Genomic DNA, 14344 nt, shown 5'->3' with positions numbered 1-14344 from the left:
TAAGCGAATGGAGTACCAAAATGAGTACCTCTTCCTGAAATTGTACAAGGCACTTGGCAGACCGTACTTAGAATACTACGAATACTTTTTGTTTCCTTATCGAAGGAAAGATAGTCTGGCATTGGAGGCAGTCCAGAGGTTCACTAGGGTTGATTCTGGATCTGGAGGGATTTCTGATAAGGAGCAGTTGAGTAAGTTGGGCCTTTACTCATTGGAGTTTAGAAAAATAAGAGGCGATCTTGCTGGAACATGCATGATACTTTGAGGCACGACAGGGTCTTGAATGTTGAGAGGTACTTTCCCCTTCGGAAAGAGACTAGTGTTGGAGGGCATCATCTCAGAGTGAAGGATTGCACATTTAAGTCGGAGATGAGGAGGAATTTCTTTACCGCTGAGAGCTGACAAGGCTGGGTCATCTAAATTATTCAAGGCTGAGGTAGACAGATTTTTAATCAGCAGGAGATTCAAGGGTTATCGGGAAAAACAGGAAAGTGAAGTTGAAGATTATCACATCATCCATGATCTTACTGAATGAAGACACAATGGGCTGAATGGCCTACTTCTGCTCCCATGTCTTACGGATGTACTGTCTTTCAGAAGAGAACTGAAATTGAGGCCTTTGTTACCCCCTCTAATGGACTATACGTAGAACAGCAGGGCACTTCGACCAGTGCCTTGAGTAAAACGAATGATCTGGACACATAACATCCTGCTGTTTGTGAGAGCTTGGTGTGGACCGATTGGCTTCTGCATTAAACACTGGCTGCATCTTAAAAATGCTTAATTGTTTCTGAAACACTTGGGAAACTGCATTTGTGAATAGTGCTTGTAAACTATGGCAATATGATATTTGAGTTGAAACCATTGGCTGATATTTTTCTTCTATCCCATCCAGGGTGCCATCCTCACCACTATGTTAGCAACACGGAACTTCTCAGGTAGGTTTAATTGAAATCCTTTGTTTTAAAAATAATTCCATCATTAATCCCATGGTGAGATGTCACTTGAAAATTTTGAAGTAGACATGAATAGAAGAGGATCGATACATTGGCCATCATCAGTGCATTCGACCAGATTTATCATGGTGGTTTGCATATCAAGTTTGATTGCAAAACAAGCAGCAGAAAAATTTGAGAGGGGATCTTGGTTCATTTTTAGTCTCTACAACACGCCAAGCAATTCGTTTTTACAGGAGATAAAAAATAGCTGCCAGTGATCACCCAGTGAGAAGTAGTCACATGTTACAGAAACTGCAAGAACACAGAAACAGGCAAAATGGAAACTAAAGCTTGTTGCATTGAACGTACTAAAAGTTTTGGGTCATGGGAAATTGGAAACTGCTCCAGTACTGAATAAGATAATGGATGATATGGTTGTGGCCTCAAACTCACTCACTTGTGTGCCTTGCCTGATTCCTTGATTTCCTTCTGTGAAAAATGTAGGTAACTGAGCCTTGAATCAACACGAAAATGCAGTTTCCACAGAGAAGAATATTGCACACAAGGGCAACACTGAAAAATATTCTCCTCATCCCTGTCTTAAAAGGGTGATCTCTTGTTCTTAAACTATGCCAACTCATTTTATTCTCCCCTTAATACCTGTAAAGTTTGTCTCTCTAACTGCTAGACTCTACCCACATTCTGAGACACTCTGAATAGTTTCTCTCTGACTTCCTATCAGTTCCTTTGAACATTGTGAAGATCTCAACCAAATCACATCTTGTCCTTCTCAAATCCATGAAGTCCATCTGTAGTTTGTATAATATCCTCATCATGGAACCTTGTTGAGTCCACCCTTTATTTGGTAAATAAATGTGAAGGAGAGAGAGGTGGAGAGGTTTCAGGAGGGATTTCCTGAGAATTGGCTTCAGATTGCTGAAAAGTCTGCAAATTATGGAAGAATTGCTTTGGCCAAAGATGTGCACCAGTGACCAAGAAGTGAGAAACAAAGTTTGAGAAGGGGTACTGGGTTGGGTGCACGTGGAAGTAGGGTGTGTGAGGTATGCAAAGGAGGTGGGTGGGTATTCAGACCCAAGTGACTGATATTCAGCAGCCTAGAGAAAGTGTGTTTATGTCCTGTTATGACCCTGGCTGATGTTAGTGCTGGATAGGTCAGATTCCAGAATGAAATCTGCTTCGACAGATAAAATTTTCTTTTTTTTTTGAAGGCAAAATGATGATTTTTCACTGAAACAAACACACTCGGCTGCAGATTTGATTTGAACAATAAAACAAATATCAGTTGCACAAAAGAAATAAAAATGAAATAAAGCAATCATGTAATCCAAACATATCTCAACAGTTTGAAAGAATTTCAAGTATACAAGGACGTATTATCCTATCTGCTCCCCAAAACCATCATTATACAGTTGTTCAAAAAAAGAATTATTCCCCTTTCCTATCAAATTTGAAGGTTTGACTTAACTGCTTTTTCTTCACATCCTGTCCTGTAAGCTGTGAAGTCCTTTGCTTGAATTTTCATCCAACTGAGAGCTCTCAGACATTTTCAGCTTTCAATAACAAATGAGGTTTTTTTTTAAGCAAATGTTCCTGGTCTGTAAGTTGCACAAACATCACTCTTTGCCTGCAGTAGTTTATTCCTTCATTAGTCTGAACAATCTCCTTTTTTCGAGGAGACACTGTACTGGTGACTCATTCCACACAAGTGTTCTTTGAACCGCTGAAAAGCTTTTCCAGTCCCTGGGCTTTTCTAAGCTGAAATTAGTGCTTGATTTATTCCAAACCCAGAAGCAAGCTCATATCTTTTAACATCTTCTTTGTCCTGTCAGAAGTCCCCACAAAGTAATCAAACACACCAGGAGGCCTTCAGTCACCTACTCTGACACATACCTGGTTAAAATCGTGGTTTTAGAAAGACTGACCCATTTATTTTTAAATCCCTTCACAAAGATCGACTGGCACCCATATACCACTCATTTGAAATGCACATTCGAGAAAAATCATATTAATACCTCTAAATCAGAAACCGTGGGTCACTGTAGTCCTAGTTTATATCTGCCATATTAGTGTACACATTTTGCTTAATGCCTTTTTCATCTCACTTTACACCCTTAGTGAAGTATATAGTCTTACTGGATAAGATATTGTTTTAAACTGCGCCGTACCTCAGAATGTCATAAACTATTTGCGTACCAATTCTTTAATTTTCTAATTGCTTCCAGTAATGTGAAGCATTTTTCACCAAGTGCTTATAGCAGTTGAATTCGTTTTTCAACTTCTTTGCAAATAAGCTATTGGATTTTTCCTTGGCTGTTCGCACACTTGTTAAGTGCTTGTCGCCTAACGGAGAGAGTAAAACAGATCTCTGCACCAAGGCCTGCTGTGCACAACTTGATTTGTTGAAAATAAATGTTCGTCGATTTGAAGTCAGCTACAAGAAGTGAAAGCCTCCTTACTGATTGTGCATTATCTACCACCTCCCTTTTATGTTTCACAGCCACACCCTTTAAATCGACCTGAGATTGTAAAACAGTGCAGTATAGATATCAGTCATTTTTGCACAGCAAAAGCAATCAAACCTATTCAGTAGAAATGCGGCATTCGATTCATCTTGTTCCAACAGCCTGAGTTCACCTTGTTTCCTTTGCTGTGTTTCGGCAGTTTGTTCATATTCAAAGCAACACACATTGACTGTCATACATAAACCTTCACAAAGCCAAATCCTTTCACCTTTCTCTTCATTATTCACCTTAAACTTATTCTTTTACTCCATTTTTACTTCAACTCATCCTATAAGCTAGTGTGTGTGTGACAAGTACCAGAAATAATTCAGTTACAACCATTTTTTCTACTTCATTTATGGGATGTGGCAAGACCAGCATTTGTTGCCTATGCTTAACTGCTCTCATTGATCACACCCAGTCAATGCCTATTTGAGTCAATGCTCCCTTTGGTTAGAAATCACATAGAGCAGAATTCAAGTCTCATCTTTGTGCAATGCTGGTAGTTTATGCTTCACTCTGTTATTCCATTTCATTATTGACTCGGAAGTCTGTTGTGTACTCCTCACAGCTGGGCTGCCCAGGTATGTTGCCAGAAGCTCCCTCTTCTTCCCTCCAATCCAGGGTGAAGAAGGAATTCCAGAGGTTCTCCTATGCTTGGAAATAACTCATGATTGTTTGTGAAGCTTATTATCTGGTTCACGTCAAACTGTGTGCACTCGAGGTCACAGCCACAGATACAAGTTTTTTTTAAACTGGTAAATTACATTTGTAAATTCCCTTGAATTAGTGTTCCATCTACTGGGACCACTGCAGCCGTGGTGCCATTCCTATAATGGTTGAGCAACCTTGGAATAATTAAGTGGCCGATGAGGCTATTTTGGAGGTTCGTTGGGAATCGCATCACGTTAAGAATCATTCACATTTCTGCGGATTTGGAGTCACATAGAGGCCAGGTCAGATGTTACTGGCAAGCTTTTTTTGGAAAGGTTATCACTGAAGCAGATTTTTTACGACATGGTCTTCATCATTGATAACTGCTTGTTATTTCATACCCATTTCATTCACTGAATCAACATTAGGGTTTGAACTTACACCTGTGTTATTACTCCAGGCCTCAGATCATGTGTCCAATTACCAATTATGCTCCCATTTCCTGAAGCCCAGAATATGAACTCACCATCCAGAAAAATAGGCAAGGAAGACTTTTCAGATCTGAAGGACGATACTTGCTGGGCAAGTCATTTGGAATTTTGATTTGTTTAACTAACAATGAGAAGAACTTCTTGTTCCAATGTAACACTTGGTTTCAATCCATTTATTGACAATTTTGTATAAGTTGTGAGGGAGAATGATAAACCTTCAAAAACTGTTTCTTTATGGGAATGGATGGTTTTCGAGAAAGGAATTGAATAACCTCTAATGATGGGCAATGAAAGCAAGAAATAGAACACTTCTCAGAACAGATTACAGTCATTTGATTGTAAAGTTAGTAAAATTTGATCCATATATGCACTTCATGGGATTTTGCTGCTGGTAGACGTCTGCAAGTTCACTGTTCTCTTCAATTCATAAGATTGTGCACCACATTTAGCCTGATTGAAGTTTCAGAAAGAAAGGCAACATCCTGATGACCTGCTGCAAATTAGATCTGAATAAGCTTTTCATAATGTTGTTTTCCTAGATTCCTGTGGAAATCACTGATCAGCAACGCTTGAGATTTAACTGTCAGCACATATCAAAATTAGACTCCCAAAAAATAAGCAGAGCCTCCTTGTAATATTGTGGTATGGTGAAGGGGAAGACTTAGGGAGCTCTTTCACAGTTGGTGTCTGGCTTATTGAACTTAGATGGTTGATTTCAAATCACTCAAACCCTGTGGCCTTAGTTTGAGAAATCCTTTGATCAGCTGCAAATGAATCTAGCCTGAACCATTTCCGCATGCAAATCATTCCAGATGCAGTGGTCGAAGGTGGTGGCAAATTCTGATTCTTAGCTAAGAAAAGATCTCCACTGACTGCAGATGCATAACAGGATTCAAGAGGGGTTCCTATTGATATGCAGCACAGTTTGCAACCTCGAGTTAATTGAGTGCGTGGTCAAGCAGTGCTGAGTGTGTTTTCCTGATGTTGCTTGCTTTCTTTTTATTCCTGTCAACAGTGGGCAGACAGACCACTGCGCCAGCTACAATGACAGCTGCAGCCAGCGCGACTGTTGGTCTCGTTGAACAAGGTAGACGTGTGCGGGCGGACACTGCAGGTGGAGGGCATGCTCAGAACTAATGCTCTGCTTTCTTAACTTGTGAACGTATCCTACCTTGTGTGTTTGTTGTCTGGATATTTCAATCCAATTTTAACTGGCTGGGTAGCAGGGAGAAGCTTCGGGTGAATTTTCTTGAACATCAGAAATGAGATCATGAAGTTCCATTCAAGGCATATGACCCAGTAGGCACCAATTTAAAGGAAGCTAATTTGTGAATGAGGTAATCCTTGGAGTCAGCCTTTGAGATGCTTGTAAAAGCTGACTTGAGCCAAACCATTAATGTGCAACCAGTAGTTCTTCTGAGTGGCTCAAGTTGATCCCAGTAAATCAATACTCCATCCAAAGGCACTGCCACAAAGTTTGACCTTGAAAAGCCAGCAGGTTCTTGTTGGTTAACTTTGTCTATGCCAATTCCATTGAATTGGTGCCTTAATGGACAATTCCAAAACTGAACTGTTGAAACAGTTGTCTTGTGTGCATTAGAGCCTGGATTGCAATGTCCATTTGCTGTAGTCAGTTTGGTTTCCATGTTTTTGACCCTGATTGGCCCTTTAAGTGTCTGTTTGTTTGGTGCAGTCTATTTTGTATGCCTCTGTCTTGCACAACTGTGCAATGTTTTATGTATGCTGCTGTTAGCGCTGTTGCTGTAGCCAGAGGCAAGTCAAGTCTGGGTTTCAATCATTGAAAAGTCAGTTTTGTGTCTTCAGTTTATTTTTGCGTTTGCTGCCTGATAATCAAAAAAGTTGAACAAGAATGTTTGGCCTTGACAAATGGCCTTTTGGGAACAAACCTCCAAGCCAGTTTCTCAAAGAGTAATGGGGACAGAAGAACTTGTCTAGATGATACAGATGTAGGTAAATTTTATCTGTTTGCAGTACTGCCTGTCCAACTCCTGGCTGAACCTTAACAGAGTGGGCATCCAATCAGAAGGACACTGTGAAACGCACCGTTAGATTCTGGATGAGTGCATTACTATCATTTAACCTAGAAAGCCTGCCTCCTCCCACACGTCTTGGCTGGCTCAAAATCTTGCCTCCACCAAATAGTCTGAGCTCAGGCAGAACAATGATTGATGTGCTGCCGTGGATTTGTTCATGACAGAGATGAATGGTGAGCCTGGGTCCCTGAAGTTGGCAGACTGACCCAGTGATCCCAGCTGTATCCTCCAGTATAGGCATTGAGAAGCAGACCTGGGCATTACATGCCTTGAGGCATCACATTTAGACAGTATTTAGGGATATGAGATTTGTGCCCTTTGGAAGGAAAGAAAGAACATATTTGGTCAGACAGTGGGGCATTAGCAGCAATTGTCCATCTTGGGGAGGATAGTATAGTGTCAGTGTAGTGTGAAGAGAATTTTTTTTTGTCCCAGGAAAGTCACACAGTTGTAGTCAAAGACTGAGCTCTAAACCAACTTACATAAAGTACCAAACGTGACCAATTGTGTGAATGATAATATTTTTGTGACCACTAAGATTGTTTCAGTGAAATGATTAGTCAGAGTTCAAGTCCAGAAAAAACTTCAACATTCCTGAAGTGTAAGAATGAAGTGTTTTGTTATCCTTTCAGCAGTGTACTTTTACCCAATATCAGTTCATCCAGAGGCCACAAAAGCACTCTGATTTCAGAATTGCCACTTGTTGCTTGGTTGAGGGAGAACTATGCAAAAATTAAACTGGTTTGTTTATCCTTAACTGATTCAAGTAAGAATTGCAGCGGGCTAGTCTGAGTTTCAGCTTTGGGTTAGAAAGCCCTTGAGGCAGCTTTCCTGATGAAACATCTGGCCAAAATAAGCTCAAACTCCTTGCAAAGTGAGATGGCAAGCTGGGGGAGGGAGAGGGACAGAAGAAGAGAGAGAAGTCAGTTTATATGGAGAGGGAAAAGGCGAGTTTGCACCTCACTGACTTTGTGATCTTGTTGCTTCGAATTGTCAGTGGCTGTACTTGCACTTTTGAAAAGTGAATGCTGCATGCCAAAAAGAACAAGCCATATGCATGCGAAAACGGGGCTTGCTTGCTCTGTTTTACTGTGTGTTGCGAGGTTATTTCTTCTTATCACATTATTCTCATGGTATTGGGATGAGTTGCATGTGTGTTGGTGGTTAGATGATATGAAATCCCTCTTTCCAGGATTACCTATGCTGGAGGGCAGTTCACTATGAGATCTTGGTGAGATTGCTGTCCGAGAGTGGCTTAAATGGAAACAGCACACTACTTCACATTGATTGGTGCTTCAGTTGAGGGTGTTGACTTGCACAAGATGCCTCTGAGAGCACTCTAAATTCACTTTGAAATCATTCTTCACAATTTTCCTGTGAGGACAGCAAGCGACCTCTGTCATCATTCTGTTCATACAGACTGGTGACTGACCGCCAAGAGCCAACAGTGCAGTCCATCTTGGCTGTGAATGAGTTTTCCAACCTTTCACTTTTGGAGAAACTGTTGCTCTTTCATTGATCTTCACTCCACACCAACACAACCTCTTAACTGAGGTCAGCACCTTAGAGCCCTCCAGTCACACCAGCTGAACTCTTAAAACTGCCTTGCCTGCCGAATAAAGATGTGGATACCTTCTTGCATCCCTCAGTCCTCACCTCTTGTTCCCTCCCCTGACATGCAGCAAACCAAATAACCAAATGACATTGGCAGCTCTCTCTCCGGTATCCAACTTGGATCAATCTCTCCAACTCCCATCCCTAATACTTAGGTAAGTAGAGTTGATATAATGCATCAACTGCATTGAAAGGAGAGCTACAGTCAGATAGATGTAAACCTTGGAACAAGGAATCCTGAGATACATTGAATGCTGAGGAACTGTTCAAAACTGCTGGATTTTAGAAGCATTAGCCTGTAGATCCTGCGGTATGGCACATTTGTCCTCCTTGCAAGTAATAAGATAACAGAGGCCCTTTGCTCCTAGTCATCACACTATTCTAGTGTTGGAGTTGGTCCAACTTGCTTGTTAATTTTTCCCTGTCAAGCCTTCCCTTATCAAAAAGTATCACAATGCAAATAAATTGCTCTAACCTAAGGCCCCTAATTCTTATCCAACACATTTGGAAGGCCTTTTTAGACCTTTGTTTGAAGGGACATCAGCATCCTTTTGTTGCCGTTGCACATTGGAGCATGATAATGACATTATTTAGTTGATTTGATCTCTGACATTTTTTTTCTGAGCTTATGCTGTGCAGACATCTCCAGTCAAGAGATGTCTGTTCAGAGGAGTGGTTGTTCTGAGAGCTGCCAAGGGTTGTAAGTTTTACTTGTTTTGAGCATGGTGATCAAGGGACTGTTGTGAATCAAGTTGATGTAATGTTTCAACTGTGTTGGAAATTGTGCTCCAAACAGATAGGTGTAAACATGGATTGCACGGACACCCTTTGAACCATGAGGAACTGTTGAAAACTGGCCACTATTTGATTTAATTTCTTGTCTTTCTCTTTTGACTCTTCTGTCTCCTTGACTCCACCTCTACTTATTGCAAGGTAAGGAGGGCTCCAATCAGGGTTTCTTCGCCATTCCAACCAACTCTGTACTTACTCTGCTAATGTTGATTTGTTTTTCACCTAACCTTTTTCATTTTTCTTCTTCCTTTTGTTTTTCAATTTGAGATTAGGTACATTGATGATGTAAACGTTGTGTACAATGGAAGCAATATGTTGTCTGAAATCCATTTATGGGTTTAGTTTGAGGTTTATATGGTTTCTAACGATGTGTACACCTTTCTACATGCCACTGAGACCTACCTGCTGTAGACTGAAAATATTATTTGGTTTGGAATATTTGTAGTCATTTGAAAATGTTAAAATGATGTTTGACACTAGGCTGAAAGTTTAATTTCTTTTGACCCAAAGAAATCAAACTTGTCACTGTAACTGCTGAAGTAACACAGGAAACTTGCAACAGAGATCATGTTTGGTTTTGTATAAAAGCAGCTAGCGAGAACTACTAGCAAATTAGCCATCATGTGCAAGATTCTTGTATTTTCTTTGAAGGCCTGTGTGCTGGCTTGGATTCAGCATTCACTCAATGTTGACTGGATCATTGGTCTTTCATTTCTCTTGTGGATAAAATGAGACATCCTCTTCATTCCTACATACATTATAACAGTCTTATAATGACCTTGTCCCTCATCTCTCTTTCTGGTAGGTTTATGTCTGGATTGGTGCTGTCTACTGTTCCAGCTATGAACTCGAAAAATTTCATTGACTATTTCCGATTTCCATCCTTACCTTGCTTTCACCTTGTCCATCTCTAATTCTTTCCTTCCTCGTCTTGATGTCTGTTTTTTCATTTCTGGAGATAGGCTTTATTCTGATTTTCACTCCAAATCCACAGACTCCCACAGTTCCCTCAACTATATCGCCTCATACCCTGCTTTCTGTGAAGATTCCATTCTTTCTCCAGGTTTCTCCATCTCTGTCACATCTGTTCTGATGACACTGCTTTCCATGCCACAATTTGTGATGTGTCTTCTTTTTTCTTCCTAAGCAGGGAGAAGATTCCCGTTCAGCATAGTTGGTCACTGTTTCAGTTTGTTTCTGCTCTCGCCAATTCCTGTCCCTCCCAGATCCATGAACGTGTTTTGCTTGTGCTCACCTTTCACCCTCTGCATTCAGGAGATTATCTGAAGGCATGTCCACCAGCTCCAGTGTGTTGCAGCCACCAAGTGCACCAACACAGCCTTCCCCTTTGAGCATTGAGCACAGGGCCAGACCCTCTTCAGCACCTTGTTCCACTGCCTCGTCCATCCTGACACTCCTTGCCTTGCAACAACACCTTTCTGTGCAAGCGTAGAGGATGTAATACCTGCCCTTCCACCTCCCCCCTTGTCACTGTCCAATTTTCCACGCAAGTTATCAGAATTTACATGTGTTTCTTTCAAGATAGTCTACTGTATTTGCTGCGAATGATGCGGTCTTCTCTAAATTGGGAAAACTAAGTGCAGACTGGGTGACCACTTTTCAGAAAACACCCAGTTTGATTGTAAGCATGATCCTGAACTTGCTGAACTTGTGATTGCTGGTCATATTAAATCTCCAGGCTGGCCACACTCTGATCTTTATTGTCTGCCACAGTGTTAGAATGAAACTTAACACAAGCACAAAGAGCAGTACTTCACCTTTTGGTTCAACATCTAACAGTTTCTGGACTCGACATATGAGTTTGATTTAGTTTGTATCCTCTGCATTGACCTTGCCCTGTTCCGTAAGTTTTATTTTGCTAGTCTTCATCTCATTTTTTTACTTTGTCTTTTCATGTTGCATTGAGAAGATTTTTATGTAGCAAGGTCACACGTCATTTCGACGCATCCTTTGTTTCTTCACTGTGTCCATTGTCACTCTTTGTGACTGTTGCATCAGGAAATCTCTTGTTTAATCTCTCCTGGCTTCTACCTTGTCACAGATCCTGTTTGCTTATCCTGCCTTCTCTTGCTGGTTTAAAAACCCAGATGTTTCTGTTTAGCTTCAGTTCTCGTGAAAGGTTATCAACATGAAATGTTAACCCTGTTTCTCTCCACAGATGCTGCCTGACTTGCTGAGTTTTCTTTCATTCTTATTTCTTCTAATTTGTCTGAATGACCTCCAAGCTCAGGATTCTTGACTTATCAGCAGCAGCGTCATAATCCTGTAAGATTGGGAAGGGACATGATTCAAGCCTGTTTCAATGTTTCTGGAACACTGATCTCTGTGACCAAATTCAGCCTGAGTGCTGGATGTTGTAGTTGATGTTAAACTCTCACTAGTGAACTTGATCTCCATAAAAATCCCAGCTGGAATTTCTGGATTCTTTTCATCCTTGCTGTTTTATGAAGCAGTGAACAGCTCCACAAACCGCACTTAGCAGCAATGACCAGTTTAACTTTATAAAACACATTTTTGATTTTGGGCAAAGCCAGCATTTATTGCTTATCCCTAATTGCCCTTGAGAAGGTGAATGGTGCCTTTACTTCCTGGATCAGCTGATGTGGTCAGGCTCCTCATACAGTGCTGTTCGATGGGGAGAAGTTAAATTTTGATTAAGTGATGATATACGAAAGGCCAGCGTATGTCCGTGTAAATTTGATGTGTGACTTGGAGGTGCGGTTATTGGGATGTTGGGGCATGTCTCCTTTTCGTGGAGGGTTTGGGAACAAGAATACCACATAATTTATCTAGGTACAGCCACGAAACCAAGTGTCTGCTGTTTTTTCCCAAGAATTTGAGTACATTATTGATATGTGTTCAGCAAATTTCAAAAGCGAATGTCTTTCTCGCCAAGTTCAATTATAGCTAATGACCTTTGTGAGAGACGACGAGCAGAGCCAACCATTTTCTTTCTGTTTCCACTCAGAGATGATTATTGGACGTGGAAGAATTTTTTTTTTGATTTTTCTTTTCCCCACAAGATTTGTTTTGAAAAGATGTGTTGGATGAATTGAACTGAGGCTCCAGTAAAAGTGGGGCAGTTTGTCATCCCACATTTGCTTCAGGGACACTTGCATTTGAACTTGTTGTTTTGAGAGCGGTTTGATTTTGCTATGATCCCGTGAGATTATCTTCTTGAATTATGCACCAACTGCAGCCGTTCTTGTAAATTTGAACACTGAGGATGAGAACATTGCGAGGAGGTTACTACAAAGCAGACAAGTACAGTTACCAGTATCTCTCAGAGCTTCGATTGAAGGCATGTTGCTGTCTCAGGATGTTGTTAAGAATTAATCCTTTCCAGCTGAAACAGTCCTCAAACAATTCAACAAAAGGGCCTCAACTTTGAATTTAAGACTCAATCTCATAAACTAATTTTGGACTAAGAATTTCAATGCAAAGGTTATAGATTGCTCCAGAAGAATTATTTCCATCTGAAATAACTTAATAAGTTGCACTTGGAAGGTTGTTGAATGCAGGGTAGAAAATAAATTCTTGGATGAATTTTTGAATTGAGAAATGGACCCATGGTGAACTCATCCTTGTCACAGGTTTGTGCAAATTTGCATAACAAGTTCTCAGATTTTCAACTGTGGGGCATCTGCCTCAAAGCCAATCTTGGTATGCGTTGTCTGAATAGCTGCAGTGTCTCTGGAACATTAGTTAGTATATGTCACTTCCACCTATTGACAGATCAGTGACTCTTGTGTCTACATGGTGAATGAAATAGACACCTGTCACAGGTTCTCACTGGACCACTAACAAAAGACTTAATCTTACAAGGGACTATACAAGAGTTTGATGAGGAGTGTGGTCAGAGTTTTTGATTGGAACGAGAATGGTGTCATATATCATTGCAGTAACACAAGCTAAATTTACATATTGTAATGTTTGCATCGAACCCACATTTTGTTTCATGGTTTACCCACTTCATGAGTCATTGGCATTGCATTTGAAAAATCAAACTGTTGCAGAACAATTAGAATTACCTGGAACAATCTCTTACTGAAGTATGGTGGACCAATGTTGAGACAGTGAGGAGAAATGACAGTGTCTGACCGAGAATTATGATCTTTTGACCATCTTCATTTTGAACAGTGAACTTGTGGCTCACTGACTGTTGCACTGCATGACTTGTGAACTCTCCCAAAGCCACTCTTTTAAGGATGGGCTGGGGGGTTCTTTGGATGGACAAGCTATAAGATGCACTGGGGCAGCTGGGCCATTTGTAGAGGAACTCGAGAAGCTTAAGGTGCTGTACACGCAGCCGGAGTTGGGCAGGTATTGGCACTGTGCCTGCCACACGAACAAACAAGTGAATCAAAGACCCTGTTGATCTATGCATGTCATCAAGTGTCTGGTGTATCCAGCTGGATGACTTGTCATTTGACAGTATACTGTGTTTATCATTGTTTCAGCATAAGGTAACAGTTAGATTGTAACCTGACAGCACGGTTATGGGTTTCGTGTGCGAGTCAAGACCTGAATGTAATTTTCTTTTCTTTTCCCTTTTTAAAATACAGCAGCCAAAAGTTTATTAAACAAGAAGGCCGATGGAGTCAAGGTAGGTTTCCTGCTTAACTTTCCTTTTCTTCTCAGTCAATTGATCCTTATTTGCCTTTATTTTTATCTTTTTACTTTGCACTTTCTGGCTTCTGTTAGTGCCTGCTATCACAGTTGAACAATACAAAAGAGATCTTTAAGAACAAAAGGCAAGAATTGTATATCATGTTCAGAACTATGAAATGCCCTCTAAAATGGTAGCACAGCGACAAAATGGGTGGCCGCAGTGAATCAACGTTTACATATGTCTTTGGGTAAGGCACTTTGGTGCATCTCACCCAACAGCGATTGTACAGGGAAGTGTCAAACCAATGGCTTTCACTTGTCACAGCCTTTGACATTTATTTGGTAGAGCGGACAATTTTTTTTAAACTCTTGCTCCCCACCTCAGTTTCCCCAGCAAGCTCTGCCCTCCATGCCTCCTGCATCCACACAAACAATGTCACACACCCTGCACTGTGACATGATGCACACAAATGGATTAATATCCAGGCATATTTCAGCAGGGACAACAAGGTGTAGAGCTGGATGAACACAGCAGGCCAAGCAGCATCAGAGGAGCAGGAAGGCTGACGTTTCGGGTCTAGACCCTTCTTCAGAAAAAGGTTGGTTGGCGGTCAGTGGCTAGTGGTGTGCCTCAGGGATCAGTGTTG

At 41.0% G+C, this 14344-nt stretch overlaps 1 protein-coding gene across 1 annotated transcript in view; it reads left to right on the top strand.

Annotated features, from left to right (window-relative positions):
* Positions 1-14344, top strand: part of LOC109912036 (calcium/calmodulin-dependent protein kinase type II subunit beta-like) — a 229054-nt gene that overhangs the window by 143109 nt on the left and 71601 nt on the right. Inside the window, exons 11-13 of the mRNA XM_048618507.1 lie at positions 896-938; positions 5621-5692; positions 13652-13692. Coding sequence (XP_048474464.1) covers positions 896-938; positions 5621-5692; positions 13652-13692 — 156 coding nt within the window. The remainder of the gene's footprint in view (positions 1-895; positions 939-5620; positions 5693-13651; positions 13693-14344) is intronic.

The sequence above is a fragment of the Rhincodon typus genome, chromosome 40 (assembly GCF_021869965.1).
Source record: "Rhincodon typus isolate 14 chromosome 40, sRhiTyp1.1, whole genome shotgun sequence".
Taxonomy (NCBI): domain Eukaryota; kingdom Metazoa; phylum Chordata; class Chondrichthyes; order Orectolobiformes; family Rhincodontidae; genus Rhincodon; species Rhincodon typus.
This window is presented reverse-complemented; position numbering and strand designations above follow the sequence as displayed.